The sequence below is a fragment of the Chionomys nivalis genome, chromosome 13 (genome assembly GCF_950005125.1).
Source record: "Chionomys nivalis chromosome 13, mChiNiv1.1, whole genome shotgun sequence".
NCBI lineage: Eukaryota > Metazoa > Chordata > Mammalia > Rodentia > Cricetidae > Chionomys > Chionomys nivalis.
In genome coordinates this window covers 49,882,410-49,898,146 of record NC_080098.1, presented here as the reverse complement: position 1 = coordinate 49,898,146, position 15,737 = coordinate 49,882,410, and the positions used below count along the sequence as shown (strand labels likewise).

General features: G+C 37.2%; 1 protein-coding gene across 1 annotated transcript in view; it reads left to right on the top strand.

Moving 5' to 3' along the window:
* The window catches only part of Gmds (GDP-mannose 4,6-dehydratase), a 512,310-nt gene that overhangs the window by 205,910 nt on the left and 290,663 nt on the right, over positions 1-15,737 (top strand). Inside the window, exons 5-6 of the mRNA XM_057787721.1 lie at positions 9,586-9,778; positions 10,597-10,701. Of these exons, the coding sequence (XP_057643704.1) occupies positions 9,586-9,778; positions 10,597-10,701 (298 nt within the window). The remainder of the gene's footprint in view (positions 1-9,585; positions 9,779-10,596; positions 10,702-15,737) is intronic.

Here is a 15,737-nt window from a genome sequence, read left to right as displayed (position 1 = left end):
GTAAACTGGAAGTGCATTATAAACAACTTCTAAAATTCAGAATTGACAGAGACATCTCACTGCCTGGACAGTCACCAGAACTTTTGTGACATTGGGGCATTTATCTTCAGCCTAAAGGTCCATAGTATTCAGACTTTTTCATGAAGCAGGAAATTTCAAGGACAGTTCAGTCACTTTCTTCTGTATCCTGCAGAATGTCTCGCAGACTCTTTCATGAAGCAGGAGCCCTGAAGAATCATATCACCTTTAGTCAAGTTCAGCAGTCATCTCTCTGCGGGTTCATCATGTCCAGTTTATGCAACAGTCCAGGCAAGAACAGTTTCTTGCCCAAATGGCTAACCAACTCCATAAGGAGCCTCTTCAATGCCCATCTTCCTCTCGAAGTAGAATGGTGCTGCCATGTCTCACTGTCATGAAAAGTCCTAAATTTTTAAAACATTTAAATAACATATTCTGAATGTCTCTAAAGATTTGAAGAATACCTATCCATCTGAAATACTTCTCTGTATATCTAGAAAATCTAACTAACAGGACTACAAATTTGACTATTATAGAGGATTATCTATTAACTTATATTTCTTAATTATACATTACATATTTTAAATAACTAAACAATCACATCACCGCAATCAAGAGCAGAAATATAAATATAACAAGATTGACCTTAAATTTATGTCAATAAACCAAGATCCATGCCAATGTAAGTTATTCATATCTATATCACAGGTATGCTTCTGTGTAGTGGAAACAACCAGAAAAACAAACAGCAGCAGAACTGATTTTAGGATGCCCGCAGGCCAGTTTGCTGAAGGACGTGCAGGGTCCAGTGTAGTGACTGCTCCAGCCACAGTGCTCTGGAGATGGTTGGGTGAACTCAGCAATTCCAGGTGACCAGATTCAGACAGTGATCTAAGAAAACAAGAAGGGAGGATTGAACAGAGAGCAGAAATCACAGTGACCCTGAAGTACCTCTAGGTAGGCCAGAGGGAGTCAAACTAAGAAGCTATGAAGTTAGAAGGGGCTGGAGAGGCAAACAACAAATGTGTCTGTCTGCAGAGTCCACCATATTGTTGAGGGGCCTGAAAGGTTAATCCTCATTCATCATTTTTTTACATAGTTTTTTCTTGCTTTAATGGAAATTGCTTTCCTATTGAACTTGCTCAGTTTTTTTTTTCTTCTAGTTTTTGTGGATTTATTTTTTTATTTGTGAATTTGATTTTTGTAAACCGAGATTGCGCTTTTGATTCCTGGATGGCCAGACCCAAATAATCACACAAAAATTTGTATTAATTACAACACTGTTTGGCCAATGGCTCAGGCATATTCCTAGTTAACTCTTTTTATCTTAACCCATTTCTATTAGTCTATGTATTGACAAATGTCTGTGGCATTACCTCATTTTCTATACGTCTTGTTTCTTCAGTGACTTGCTGGCATCTGCAGATTAAGTCTTTTCTCTTCTCAGAATTCTCCTAGTCTGATCACCGTGCTTATACTTCCTGCTTGTTTCCTGACCAATCAGTGTTTTATTAAGCCAATACAAGTGACAAATCTTTACAGGGTACAAAGCATTATTCCACAGCACTTCCCCTTTTTTTTCTTTTCAAAATAAGAACTGTGAATCTAATCTCCTTTGTTTAGCTTTTTTTCCCTATTATCCATAAAAGACAAACATCCATAATCCAGTTTAGGCGATATGGGTATAGTTTTTTTAGGCTACTTATTGCTGATTGGGGGCACTGGTAATCTTATAGGGACCCAAACAAAATTTAGGATTATGGTCAAGTCTTGAATGGAGTGTTCTTTGAGGCTGGATCATCTCAGCCAGTAATCTTGAGGCTGTTCTGGATGTAGAACTCAGAGGAAACTGCAGCAGAGGTGCTCAGAAGTATTAGATCATCTGGGTCATCTACTCCTATCAGATATCTTTCAGAGGGTCTTCCACAATCAAACCTGATTTTTCTTAACTGATAATAAATCCACAGACTCTCATTTCCTATGGAAACAAAAGCAAACCCTCTTCTCCAATGTTACATATCTTTTGACTTAAATTTGAGTTTAGGCATTTTCAAAGTATATAGGTTGAATTAATCCAGAAGCATTTATAATCAAATGTCTTTTAGTAGCTGTTGCTCCTTCCTCAGCAGTCAAACAATTCAAAGATAACACAATAACCTACAGTATTCAGACTCTCTGTATATTTTCCATGTTTACATAGCTTTAAAAAAACTATTTCTTTTAATTTTAATTTTTGCTTTTCTGAGACAGGGTTTCTCTGTGTTCTTTGGTTGTCCTGGATCTCACTCTGTAGACCATGCTGCCCTGAAACTCAGAGATCTACCTGCCTCTGCCTCCCAAGTGCTGGAATTAAAGGTGTATGCCACCATATCCGTCCTTATTTCTTTTTTTTAAAAAGGATTTTCTCTATCCCTTTTTTCTCTTCGAAGTCTATATATATTTTTAAACACATTGTAAACCATTTAGAGGTTTTTTTTTTATCTGAATATGGCTTTATTGTATATCTCTATCTTTTTTTGACCTCATGAGTTTTGGATTTGCTGTGTGCTATGGCTAGGATTAAAGGTGCAACTTTGGCGGCCAACTCCACCCCATTTCTGAGTTTTCTGAGAGTCTAGTTTCATGGTGGAGGTACTGGCAGGATTTTTTCCCCGACAACTCTGTGGAGTTTCCAGGTCAATGACTCGACCAAGAAGCATGCCGCTGGCTGCTTATAAACACGATTTAAAGGTTTGGTGGCAGGGCCTCTTAAAAGAGCTGCTCAGTTTTTGCTGTTAATGATGAGTCAGGAAGCCTTTGTTAAAGGATCTGTGCCTCTGCTTGCTGCCAGAGCCTACTTCAGACAATGCTGCTACCAAGAAGTCATGTTTGACTCTGTTCTTATGTCTGTCTAGAATCCTTTCTTTTTCTTTAAAACTTTCTCAGGCTTTCAGTAGAAATTCTTGCCAAATGTTTGAGCATCATTTTGTAAATTTCGACCGCTCTTTGGTTTCCCAGCTTACCAAACCCGAAAAATCACACAAACATCCATATTAATTACAAAACTGTGACCAATGGCTCAGGCATAGTCCAAGCTAACTCTTATATCTTAAATGAACCCATTGCTATTAGTCTATGTATTGCCACATGGCTGTGGCATTACCTCATTTTCTACATGCCTTGTTTCCTTGGCTACTGACTGGCATCTGCGGATTGAGTCTTTCCTCTTCCCAGAATTCTCCTAGTCTTGTCATCCTGTCTATACTTCCTGTCTGGCTTCTGGCCAGTCAGCGTTTTATTAAACCATTATAAGTGACAAATCTTTCCAGGGTGAAAGAGCATTATCCCACAGCAGATATTTATGTATGTTGTTAATTTGCATACCATCTCAAATACTCTGCAGATATATGAGATATTGCAGATAAGATACAAGTCTGTTATCATGGAGTTTACATATACACAGCTAGGTAATAAATAAGCAAACAGAAAAACGATTGCAAAGAAGAAATGATATTGTAGATATCATTTGTAGATATCATATTGTAGATATGATATAGAGGGATATTGTACATATATAGATATGTAGATATCATTTGTAGATATCATATTGTAGATATGATATAGAGGGAATTAGTGTTGGCTTCCTTTAGAGCAGTAGTTCTCAACCATTTGTGGGAAGTCACATATAATATATTTTGCATATCAGATATTTACATTATAATTCATAACAGTAGCAAAATTAGTTATGGAGTAGCAGCAGAAATAGTTTATGGTGGGGAGTCATACAACACGAAGAACTATATTAAAGGGTTGCAGCCTTAGGAGAACCATTGTGTTAGAGGGCTTAAGAGACCTGAAGGTGCCAGGCAGTGGTGGCGCACGCCTTTGATCTTAACACTTGGGAGGCAGAGACAGGCGGATCTCTGTGAGTTTGACACCAGCCTGTCTACAGAGTGGGTTCCAGGACAGGCTCCAAAGCTACACAGAGAAACCCTGTCTTGAAAAACCAAAACTAGATAGATAGAAAGAGGTATTCACAGGGGAGGCAGAGGAAAGACTTTAAGTAGAACAGGCTAGTCTCAATGTAAGAACAGCAAGATGGCCAGAGAGGTCAACTTAATCATTCCTAGAATGAGTAGGGAGAGAATCATCTGAAGTGGTTGAGACAACTTTGTCAGTTTCCATGAAGAGAACATTGGGAAGCTAGGATGAAGTGGTGAGAAGACTTAGATCTCTGATAACTATGAAGCGAAGAAATAGTTAGATAAATCCTAAGCTTTGTTTTAGCTTAATATGGAGAAACAGTGGGACAAAGAGCTTTGGGAAGAACATCTTGAATTAGTTTAACTAAGGTGGTATTCAGCAGACAAAGTAATCAAAACAAACTTAGGACTTTGGAGTTGTGTGCATAGTGATGCTGAGATGGTTAGTGATGTGGTCACATGCCTAGAGTGTAAGTAGGAGAAAAGCTAATTCTTGCAAACACGCACACAGGCCCTGGGCCTGGAGCAGAGATGTCCTGGACCTGTTAGAACAGCATCACAAACTGGAAGGTTGCCACCAATGGAGGGTGAGGAGATCTGGAATAACGTGAGGTCAGGAATCGGATGAAGAGCTGTTCTGGAGAGAGACTTAGGGCAGTGTTTGGTAAACATGGGTTTTTCCTTATGTTGTTTTCTTTTATAGCAGTCTGATTTATTTGTTCTGTTTACCAGTAAGATGCTGCTCACAGAGTCACCACACTTCTAAAAATGCAGCTATTTTTTATGACTCTAGTCAAAATTTAAAGATATGTGTATTTTAATTTTGAATTTAGGTCTTCACTGAGCTAGTACTATGATGCCTACATCCTATGTCTCAAGCATAAGAATTCCTATAATCTCCAGTGGAAACCATTTGCTGCACTCGGATGTGCAGTAGGTATGGCAGATTATGGTATGGTAGATAATGTGTTTGGTGGTGGCAGTCCTCAAACTGAAAGTCCTGTAGCCAGTGTTGAAAATATAGGAAAGAAACAGTAATTTTTAAACCACCTCCTTTGGCTATTAAGTATAACTATAGTCTTAATTCAGAGATCATAAAGCTGTTTCTATAATGGACAAGATAATACTCTAAACTTTGTGAGAATCACGTTCTGTGGAACAAATTCATTCATCCCAGTGATTGTAGCATGGGAACAACTGTGGAGAACATGTAAAAGAATGACTGTGGCTGTGTCCTATAAAAACTTTATTTCGTAGTGGGCAGCTGGCCAGAATTGGCCCATGGGCTGTAACTCTCCAGACCTCTAATGTTTTGAGAACCGTACTTTTAACCTTTAAAGTTGAAGCTATAAAGTACTGTTTTGACTGGCGTAGACATTTAATTGTTACTTTTTGTTCATACATACTTTTTAAACAATTGCCTTTATAAACTAACCTCATTCTACAAAATTTTGACTACCAAATATATGCATTCTTTTACATGGAGTTATATAAAAATTATGTAAAAATATTTTTAAATTGCTGACAGGCAGCCATCCTCCCCCATCATCCTCTGCTGCATGTGCTGCCATCATCTTAAGCTCAGTGGATACTTTTCCATGAGTATGTCCTAAGAATGGTGTCCCACTGCTTCTGTCACGTCGAACAGTTTCCTTCCTGTACTACAGAATCTACAGGGACACTTGGTTTATTGAGAGTAGGACACATGTGCAGTGTTCTCCGTGTTACATTTACCATATGACTCTGTACTTTCTGTTCGCTCTCTGTTTCAGATGAAATGCTTACCTGTTCTTCCATCTGAGTCATGTGTTCATTCAAACTGCTTAGAATGATATCTGCCCAACACTGTGGACTTAAATAAGACTGTTATTGTTTCAATAAAGCTGTTGACACTCCTGTCCTGAGGCCTTTTCAGTATATGTTCCAATCAACATAGGACCGTGATTTTTCCTGAGAACAAAACACTCTGTGTCCAGACCATTCAACAGAAGTATAATAACCTTTTCAAAAATATGGTCTTGGGACAATTAGATTTCCATCTGCAAATAATGAAGTTGGACCCATAATTAAACACAAAATTAATTCAAAATAATCATAAAAATAAATGTAAGGGACCAATTTATAAACATAGGATATAATATATGAGTATATATTAATTTTACCTTATTCAAAATATAACACAAAAAGCATACATAACAAAGGAAAATGAATAAATTAAACATTTTTTTTCATAAGCTGCTGTTTAAAATGATGAGAAGGAAACCCTCAGGATGTGAAGAGTTTTCAAGTTAAGTATCTGGCAGGGGACTTGTGCACAGTCCAGTGAGGAGTGCATCTTTAAAAAAAAAAGGGGCAAAGGATTTAACCTTCACTGATGCTCATTAAGTATATGAGACTATAGTGTCTGTAGTCCGAGAAAAATGTTTATCAAGAGCACAGTGAGAAAAGACTTTAGACCACAAGTATAACTATGAACTAAGACCACAAAAATTGCTGGTTAGGATGTGGAGAGATCAGAACCCTTATCTGTATTAGTGAATGAGGAGACTGTGAAATGGAGTGGCAACTTTGAAATCATTAAACATGGTTTTAACACTTGTTCCAGCACCTGTATACCTAGGTAACTGTATCTAAGAGAGATGGAAACTAGTTGCAGAAGCCCACATATTAGGTAGTCTCATTCTTAGGAAATGTTTACAGTAGGTAAATGGATAAAGGAAAAGAAGAGTGATCAGTGATTGTCCAGGTCTGAGTGGGAGCTGGGAGCTTGGAAATGACTACTGATAGCTGCAGAGTGTTTTGGGAGTTATAAGAATGTTCTGAAGTAAAATGGTAATGATGATTGCACAATGCTGTGAATTATGAAAACCAGTAAATTGTAAACTTTAAAATGGAACGTTTTATAGTAACTCTGTAAACCATTTTATAGTGCAATTTATGTATCTCTATAAAGTGTTATTTAAAAAGAATAAAATGGGCTAGGAATGGTGGCGCATACTTTTAATCTCAGCACTTGGAGACAGGGTCAGGTGGATTTCTGTTAATTTAGGGCTAGCCTGGTAAACAAGTCAATCAGGTCTATATAGTGAGACCCTTGTCAAAATACAATAAAATACTGGAATAATAGCTCAGTTTGTAAGAGGATATGCTTTGCAAGCAAGAGGACCTAAGTTCAAATCTCATGCACCTTTATAAAATCTAAGTATGGTCATGTCTACCTGTAAGACTAGTATTGGGCAATTAGGATCAACAGATCCTTATTTTGGGAACTTGAGCCCAGTAGGGACAGTTCAAAACATGAGTTTAAGATGTACCTTGCTTCAGAGAATAAGGTGTGTAGCCATAAATGAAGACATAACATCTCCTTATGACTCTGTCTGATGTCTACATTCATACATGTTTTTATCCATCACACACATGCATGTACACACACACACACAATGGGTTAGGGTCTAAAATGGTCTTATTTTTCCATTTGTAGCTTTTTAAACGTTGTGAATGAAATACACAGTTTTTCTTTTTAATTTTCTGACTACCCGCTAACTTTACATATAGCCACAGATGATATGGATGTAGAAGGTTGAGTTCTTATTGAACAAGTGATTAGCTTTTGACAGTGCCATACACCCATATACAAACCATGACTTCTGTTCAGGGGATATTCAGTGGCCAAGAAATAATGAATGGTCTTACCCTTTTGAGAGGTTTTTCACATGAAGACTAAGGTGATTCATACTACAATGATATGGCAGTGATAAGGTTTACAACCTCATCATTCTAAAAGGTTTAAAATAAGGTTCATTTACTTATCATTTATAGAAGTTATTTAAGAAACAAGCCTAGAAATCGCATGGTCCTGGGTAGTTCTTTTGTCAGCTTGATGCAAACTAAAGTTCTCTTAGAAAGGAACCCAAATTGAGAAAATGCCTCCATTGTATTGGTTATAGGCAGATCAGTAGTGTTATTTACTTGATTAATGATTGATGTGGGTGAGACTAGCCCACCGTGGGCAGTGCCAACCCTGAGCTTTTGATCCTGGGTTCTATAAGAAAGTCGGGTGAGTAAGACATAGACATCAAGCCAGTAAACAGTGTTACTTTGTGGCTTCTGCTTTAGTTCCCACTTCTAGGTTCCAGCCTTGAATTCCTTACCTGTCTTTCCTCTGTGATAGACTGTGATTGGGATGTATAAACCAAATAAATTCTTTCCTTCCCAGGTTTTTTTTTTTTTTACTTATGTTCTTTTGTAGACAGACTGTACTTTTATTTCCCACTGTCCAGACCCAAATAATCACGTAGAACTATATTGACTATAACACTGTTTGACCAATGACTCAAGTGTATTCCTAACTAGCTCTTACATCTTAAATGAACCCATTTATATTAATCTATGTTTCACCACGAGGCTGTGGCTTACCAGTAATGCTTTGGCAACTTTCTCCTTTGGCAGCTTACTGGCATCTCTTTGATTCTGTCTACTCTATATATCTCTGTTCAGATTTCCCACCTGACTTTATTCTGCTAAGCCAGTGGCCAAAACAGTTTTATTCATCAACCGATAAAAGCAACACATATACAAAAGGACATTCTGGCCGGGCGGTGGTGGCGCACGCCTTTAATCCCAGCACTTGGGAGGCAGAGGCAGGCGGATCTCTGTGAGTTCGAGGCCAGCCTGGTCTACAAGAGCTAGTTCCAGGACAGGCACCAAAGCTACAGAGAAACCCTGTCTCGAAAAAAAACCAAAAAAAAAAAAAAAAAAAGGACATTCCACATCATTCTTTACCACAGAAATACAAACCTAACTAAGAACAAAACTCTTTCTTTTTAAAAAGCATTTTGAAAAGTTGGAATATGTTGAATTATATCTCAGTACCCTCCTTGAAACTAGTTTGTATAAACATTAGCATTTTGTTACATCCACTGTTACTGTACAGTTAAATAAATAAAATCATATACTTTTTAGATACCACCATTATTCTTGTGCCCTGTTTTTCAAAACAAAAAGCAAAAAGCTATGGCCAGATGGTGGTGGCACCCACCTTTAATCCCAACACTGGGGAGGCAGAGGCAGGCGGATCTCTGTGAGTTCGAGGCCAGCCTGGTCTACAAGAGCTAGTTCCAGGACAAGCTCCAAAGCCACAGAGAAACCCTGTCTCAAAAAACCAAAAAAAAAAAAAAAAAAAAAGTAAGCTATGGTAAAAAGTACATGTTCTCAGCCTTTGATGCATCCACTGGGGCTCATTTAAACCATGACTTTTCTGACCCTTCCCCACAAGAATTTGGTTTAAGCTGAATTTTTAATGAATACCTTTTGAAGGATAGTGCATTACCCCATCATGCAAAGATTCCCAGGGATCCAGCTAATGCTGAGGAAAACAAGAGTGTTAGAATGTTTATCACAACTGCTGAATAGATATTGACGTAGTCTTCAGCTATTTGATACTGGAAGTAGATGATATCCACATTGGAAATTCTGTTACAAAATAACACTCACTTTCTTCCTACTAGCATAAAATCCCAGGTTGTAAAACTGTTGTGCTTGTCACCCTTGCCAGCATCCCTCACTGATGGCCTTCAGTGCACTCATCTCCACCTTCTCTTTGCAGATTTCCTTTGACTTAGCAGAGTACACTGCAGATGTTGATGGAATTGGCACCTTGAGGCTTCTGGATGCAATTAAGACTTGTGGCCTTATAAATTCTGTGAAGTTCTACCAGGCCTCAACAAGTGAACTATATGGAAAAGTGCAGGAAATACCCCAGAAAGAGACCACACCTTTCTATCCGAGGTCACCATATGGTAAGGACACTTGTGCCCAGCCGTATATAAAGCTCTCTGCAGCTGTGGGGATGTTTCTGCTTTCATTCTGTATATGTGTCATACCTGGTCATTTGGGTGTGAGATTGCCATTTATAGACTAAAGTGGCTGGACTTGTTGGGAAACATACTGTATGCATTATTGCCATCGCCTCCAGGTGGATTAGCACCTCATTCACCAATCTCTGTTCATCCAACCTTTCTACACAGATCACTTCAAATGGAAATTAGACCCAATATGACTCTTTTTCTAAGCTGTTTAGAGATTGTGCTGGAGCAATGAGCTTTTGTTTTGTTTGTTTTTTATTTTTCCCCATGACAATTTCTCTGAGTACAAACCTAGGAGGAAAAAACAGACATATGTACCACATTTGTAAAGAAATTCATGAAAGATATATACGATAACATTTTAAAAACAATATTAAGATCCCAAATATCTTCTTTCTAATTTTCTAAAAGTTTGTGTATGTGTGTGCACACACGCGTGTACTCACATGTGTACATGAGGGAGTGGGGGAGACAGAGACAGACACAGTGAAAGAGAGCTAAGAAAGATGAACTTGTTATATTCTATAGTATAATTGAATAAATAGATGGTAAAAGAATTAATGTTATGAAGGAATTTTATTTCTAATGCACATGATTAATTGGCACACAATGTTTGTTTTGGATTGTGGTTCATATTAGCCATTTTGATGCATTATAAGTAATACTCTGTCAGTTATTACTTGTCTAAGGTGAATGAAAAGCACAGTCCTTTAGATAGAGTAAACTTTATCTTTAACAAATTATTCCAACAGGTGCAGCCAAACTCTATGCCTACTGGATTGTTGTGAACTTCCGCGAGGCTTATAATCTCTTTGCAGTGAATGGCATTCTCTTCAATCATGAGAGTCCTAGACGAGGTGAGTGAATACATTATCAAAGGAGGGCTTTAGACTTTGGCAACAGAGAATGGTGTATGTATAGTCTGTTGATGTTCTATAGATTGAAAAGTTTATGTCTACTCCTCTTATAAATATGGTAGATAAAGAAATATAAATCAGGCTTTAGTTTATAAGAACTTTTTAAATTCTCTGTGAAAGGCTGGACTGTGTGCAAATTTACTGTTTTCGTTAGTAGTTTTTAACCCAAGTATGGGAAATTACTGTGTGAACGCAAACAATGAGAAATAAACTGCTGGTGGTTTCTGTCATTCATTACTGTTTACCTAGACTCAACCAGTTGAAAAGTAGGTATCTTCCCTTTATATTAGAGAGACACCAGAAATGGTTGTTTCTCGAATGTGTTCGAAAATCAATTTGAAATAAGTCCTTAAACATTATTTGTTTTGCTTGTTTATTTTCCTGAAAGTTGTACTTGCTTGTGTCAGCTTAGTTATCGTTGAGACATATCATTGGCATATCATTTCTCTGCCATCAGCATTAGGTTTTCAGTGAGAAGACATGTACTCCCACCCTTCTTCTGACCGAGTGAAACATGAGAAATGTTAACATGCCAGGTGTGTTCGGAGGGGAATAGAACCCACAACATCAGTCTTTACAAAGTACAACTTATTTGTGTCATCTAAATTAGAAACATTTTATTAAATTTAATGGTCACTTAGTCTTAGAGTTTGAGAATAAATAAGAAGCCCAATATTAAAAGTTGGTTCTTGCCGAACAACTAGTAATACTTATAAGTATTTCAGTGAAATTTTATATGACTACATACTCACCTAATTAAACCAACAAGTCATAGAGAAAGATTAAAGTGGCAGGCTTATAAAGGTGTCTTTAGCATCACATATTTTTATTTTATAATTGCTTAAGTTAGCAGTTCCCATGATGGGTTGTTAAGGCATGATTGCCAATCTGTCATCTCTGAATACACACATACTCATCATTTCTTTAATTAGTTTTGTGTTCTGGATATTCCTGGCAAGGGTAATCCTGTCTCTTTTCGCACAAACATGCTTGTATATTTTGTTGTGTTTCTGTATTTTTTTCCTCTTCAATCTGACCCATTTCTCCTACACCACACAGAACAAGTAAGTGTTAATTGCTCTAAGTCAGGTTAAGAGAGGAAAAAGCATTCTTAGAGTATACAATAAAAAGACAATTTAAATATTATGCTTCTGCTAATCCTCTATTTGCACCCTATAAAAAAGGCTTTTCTTCTATATTGATTATTTTCTGAATTTTAAGAGATAATATTTATGATATTCCTGGCAAGGGTAATCCTGTCTCTTTTCGCACAAACATGCTTGTATATTTTGTTGTGTTTCTGTATTTTTTTCCTCTTCAATCTGACCCATTTCTCCTACACCACACAGAACAAGTAAGTGTTAATTGCTCTAAGTCAGGTTAAGAGAGGAAAAAGCATTCTTAGAGTATACAATAAAAAGACAATTTAAATATTATGCTTCTGCTAATCCTCTATTTGCACCCTATAAAAAAGGCTTTTCTTCTATATTGATTATTTTCTGAATTTTAAGAGATAATATTTATGAATTTCAAAGAAAAATTTTAAATGTTATAAGAGGTAAAGAAAGAGTTCCTTTCCTCATTTATATTAAGCTTCCTACAACTAGAGCCACTATTTTCATGCCCAGAAATTCCCTTTATGTTTTCAGACCTGCAAAGATAGTTACATATGTCTTGGGTGTCTGTTAAATATTTGTTAGATTTGATCTTGGGCATCTTAATAGCAGGGGAAGGCTCTTGTTTTAGAAACTTTTAGACCTGAGTTTGATCCACCAGAGCCCACAGTGGAAAGGGAGAACTGGCCTTCAGAAATTGTCCTCTAACCTCCACACATGTGCTATGACATACTCGTGTCTGCCTGTGCGTATATACACAGACACAGATAGCCAGACAGACATATACAGAGACTATTATAAAAATTATCAAAAGGTTATCCACATTAAGATTATTAAAGAAGCTAGACGATGGTGAGAGCGCCTTTAATCCCAGTACTCGGGAGACAGATTTGACCTTGTAATATAAACCAGTTTATTGTTTTATTATATATACAGAAATCAGTACTATTCCATTTTAAACCCCATTTCTATATTCAAATAATAAAAATAGAATTTATATTAATACTAGCTTTGATAAAACTTCTGAAATCTAATATACATAACATTTTAAAACTTAAAATTAAAATAAATTTAGTATGAAAGTAATTTTTTTAAAGATTAAGCATTGTTTTCTAAGGAGTCATTTGTGCCAGATTGAAACTATCTTATAGAAGGACTACATCGTGTTTTTATAGCTCTACCATCTGAAGACATACCATCATGCTAATAGGCATTAGATAAATATTTTTTTAAAAAGAATGAGCATCCCCTAGTTCAATAAAACTTTACTGACTTAAAATTAGGATAGCAGAATTAGAAAACAGTAAAAATTTATAGGAGAATTTTTAATGAATGTTGTTTTATTGGTTCCACACATGCAATAATTAAAACTAACACAGACTATTTGTAGTAATGATTCAGTCTGATGTACCTTGAAGAGCATTATGCACTTTGAAAACTCTTAATATGTGCAGCTACAGTTTAGGATGGCACTGAAGGTGACTTCATTTTAGCTTTGCACCCTACTACCACAGGAAACACATGTTTTGCTAGATGGAGCAGTGAAAAATGTCAACCTAACCTGAGATACAATCACAAATCTCCAATTACTAGAACTCAGGCTGATGTATTTTGGTCAGAAATAAGTTTTTCTTCCTCTGAAAACTGATGGCAGTCTCTTTTGACTGTACCATAACCTTTTATGGTGGCTTATGATTGAAAAAGTTGTGGGAGAGCTATTTTTTTATTTATTTATTAAAGATTTCTGCCTTCTCCCCGCCACCGCCTCCCATTTCCCTCCCCCTCCCCCATAAAGTCCCCCTCCCGTGTCAGCCTTAAGAATAATCCGGGTTCCCTGCCCTGTGGGAAGTCCAAGGACCACCCACCTCCATCCAGGTCTAGTAAGGTGAGCATCCAAACTGCCTAGGCTCCCACAAAGCCAGTACGTGCAGTAGGATCAAAAACCCATTGCCATTGTTCTTGAGTTCTCAGTAGTCCTCATTGTCTATTATGTTCAGCAAGTCCGGTTTTATCCCATGCTTTTTCAGACCCAGGCCAGCTGGCCTTGGTGAGTTCCTGATAGAACATCCCCATTGTCTCAGTGTGTGGGTGTACCCCTCGTGGTCCTGAGTTCCTTGCTCGTGCTCTGTCTCCTGCTCTTGATTTGGACCTTGAGATTTCAGTCCGGTGCTCCAATGTGGGTCTCTGTCTCTGTCTCCTTTCATCGCCTAAATGTTTTTCTTTGGGTTCATCTTCTTAATTAGCTTCTCTAGGATCACGCATAATAGGCTCAACGTCCCCTATTCATGGCTAGAAACCAAATATGAGTGAGTACATCCCATGTTCCTCTTTTTGGGTCTGGTGGGAGAGGTATTTTTTAATGTAAAAGACCAGACTTTGGCAAACTGCGCTTTATGAACCACATCCAGTTCTTTCACTTGTGTGTGTGTGTGTGCGCGCGCGCATGCATATAAACAAAGTTTAGTTGGAATATAATCATTCTCATAACTTTGTATGTTACTTATGGCTATATTCATATCCTGTATCCTGAAAACCCTAATTTATTTACTGTCTAGGCCTTTAAGGAACATTTAATGAACATCTAGAAAACTTGCAGTGGGTTTCTCTCATATTTGTATTTTTCTAATTTTTATAACTAAAATTATTCTACAACTCTCTTGAAAAAAATAGAAAATAGCCAACTCTCCCAAAATACTCTCAGAATTTATGAGAGAAAAACCTTTACACAGATCATCATCCTAAGTCTAACAAATGTCAACTCAGGCTGAAAAATGATCCTGGGAGAGGGAGGACATATGAACCTTGTTCAGGCATGGAATCTGTATGTAAGAGTTTAAAAAATCTGTATGAGTGTATGTATGCATGCATAAAAATGTATTTATGTGAGAGAGGGTATATGTGTAACTGGCACATGTGTGGAAGTCACAGTATAACTGTGATTGTTGGTTCTCAAGCACCTTCGGCTTTTTGTTTGAGGTAGTCTGTCATTGGCTTGCAGCTTTGCATTCCTCGTGCCCTCAGAGTTCACATTCTCTGGAGCTGAAATGGAACTACAGACGCTTGTGAGCTACTATGTGGGTTCTGGAAATGAATCCTGGGTCCTGTGCAAGAGCAGCAACTGCTATTAACCACTGGACCATCTCTCTAGTCCATAAAGCATTGTTTTAATGAAATATAAATGTGATTGGAAATAAATGACTAGGGTATCATTAAGCTGTCAATAAAAGAAATAAAACTGATAAAATGCATTAAAAACCATGAGGCAATACCCAGTTTATAAAGTACTTAAGATAATTAGCAGTTTAGGACTACCCACAAATGGATGGTGTGCTGCCACTGTTTGGATTTTGAGCCATTTTTAAATGATATAGCACATTCCTCTAAATATGGGCTTCATAAGAAATCATCTATATCTGTCTAAACCCAGTATTCACCTCAGTGACATTTTAAGGTTCATGAACTTGTGGTTTTTAGTGGTAGTCTTGAGTACTTGTTGAGTTGCCAAGTGTCTCTTTTGTAAAATGTCTATTATCAAAAGTCAATCTTCAGAATTTTTAAGCTGCCATTCCTGTACAAAATTAATTGCATAAGTTATATTAGATTTTAAAATAATTTTCTCATTGTTTGGTTCTAAAGTATACTGGTGATATTTTGCTTTAAAGATTAGTTTCATACTCTTGGTGACACTAGGGGAATGAGAGGTTAGGAGAATGATTTTGTTCCTCAGGGGAACATGTCCAGTGTCTGAAGACATTTCTGACTGTACTGCCTGATACTTGCTAAGTAGGTAGATGCTGGGGCTCTGCTGGGTATCTTACAGTACATAAGAGTTCCTCATAACAAAAACACAGCAAAGTCAGC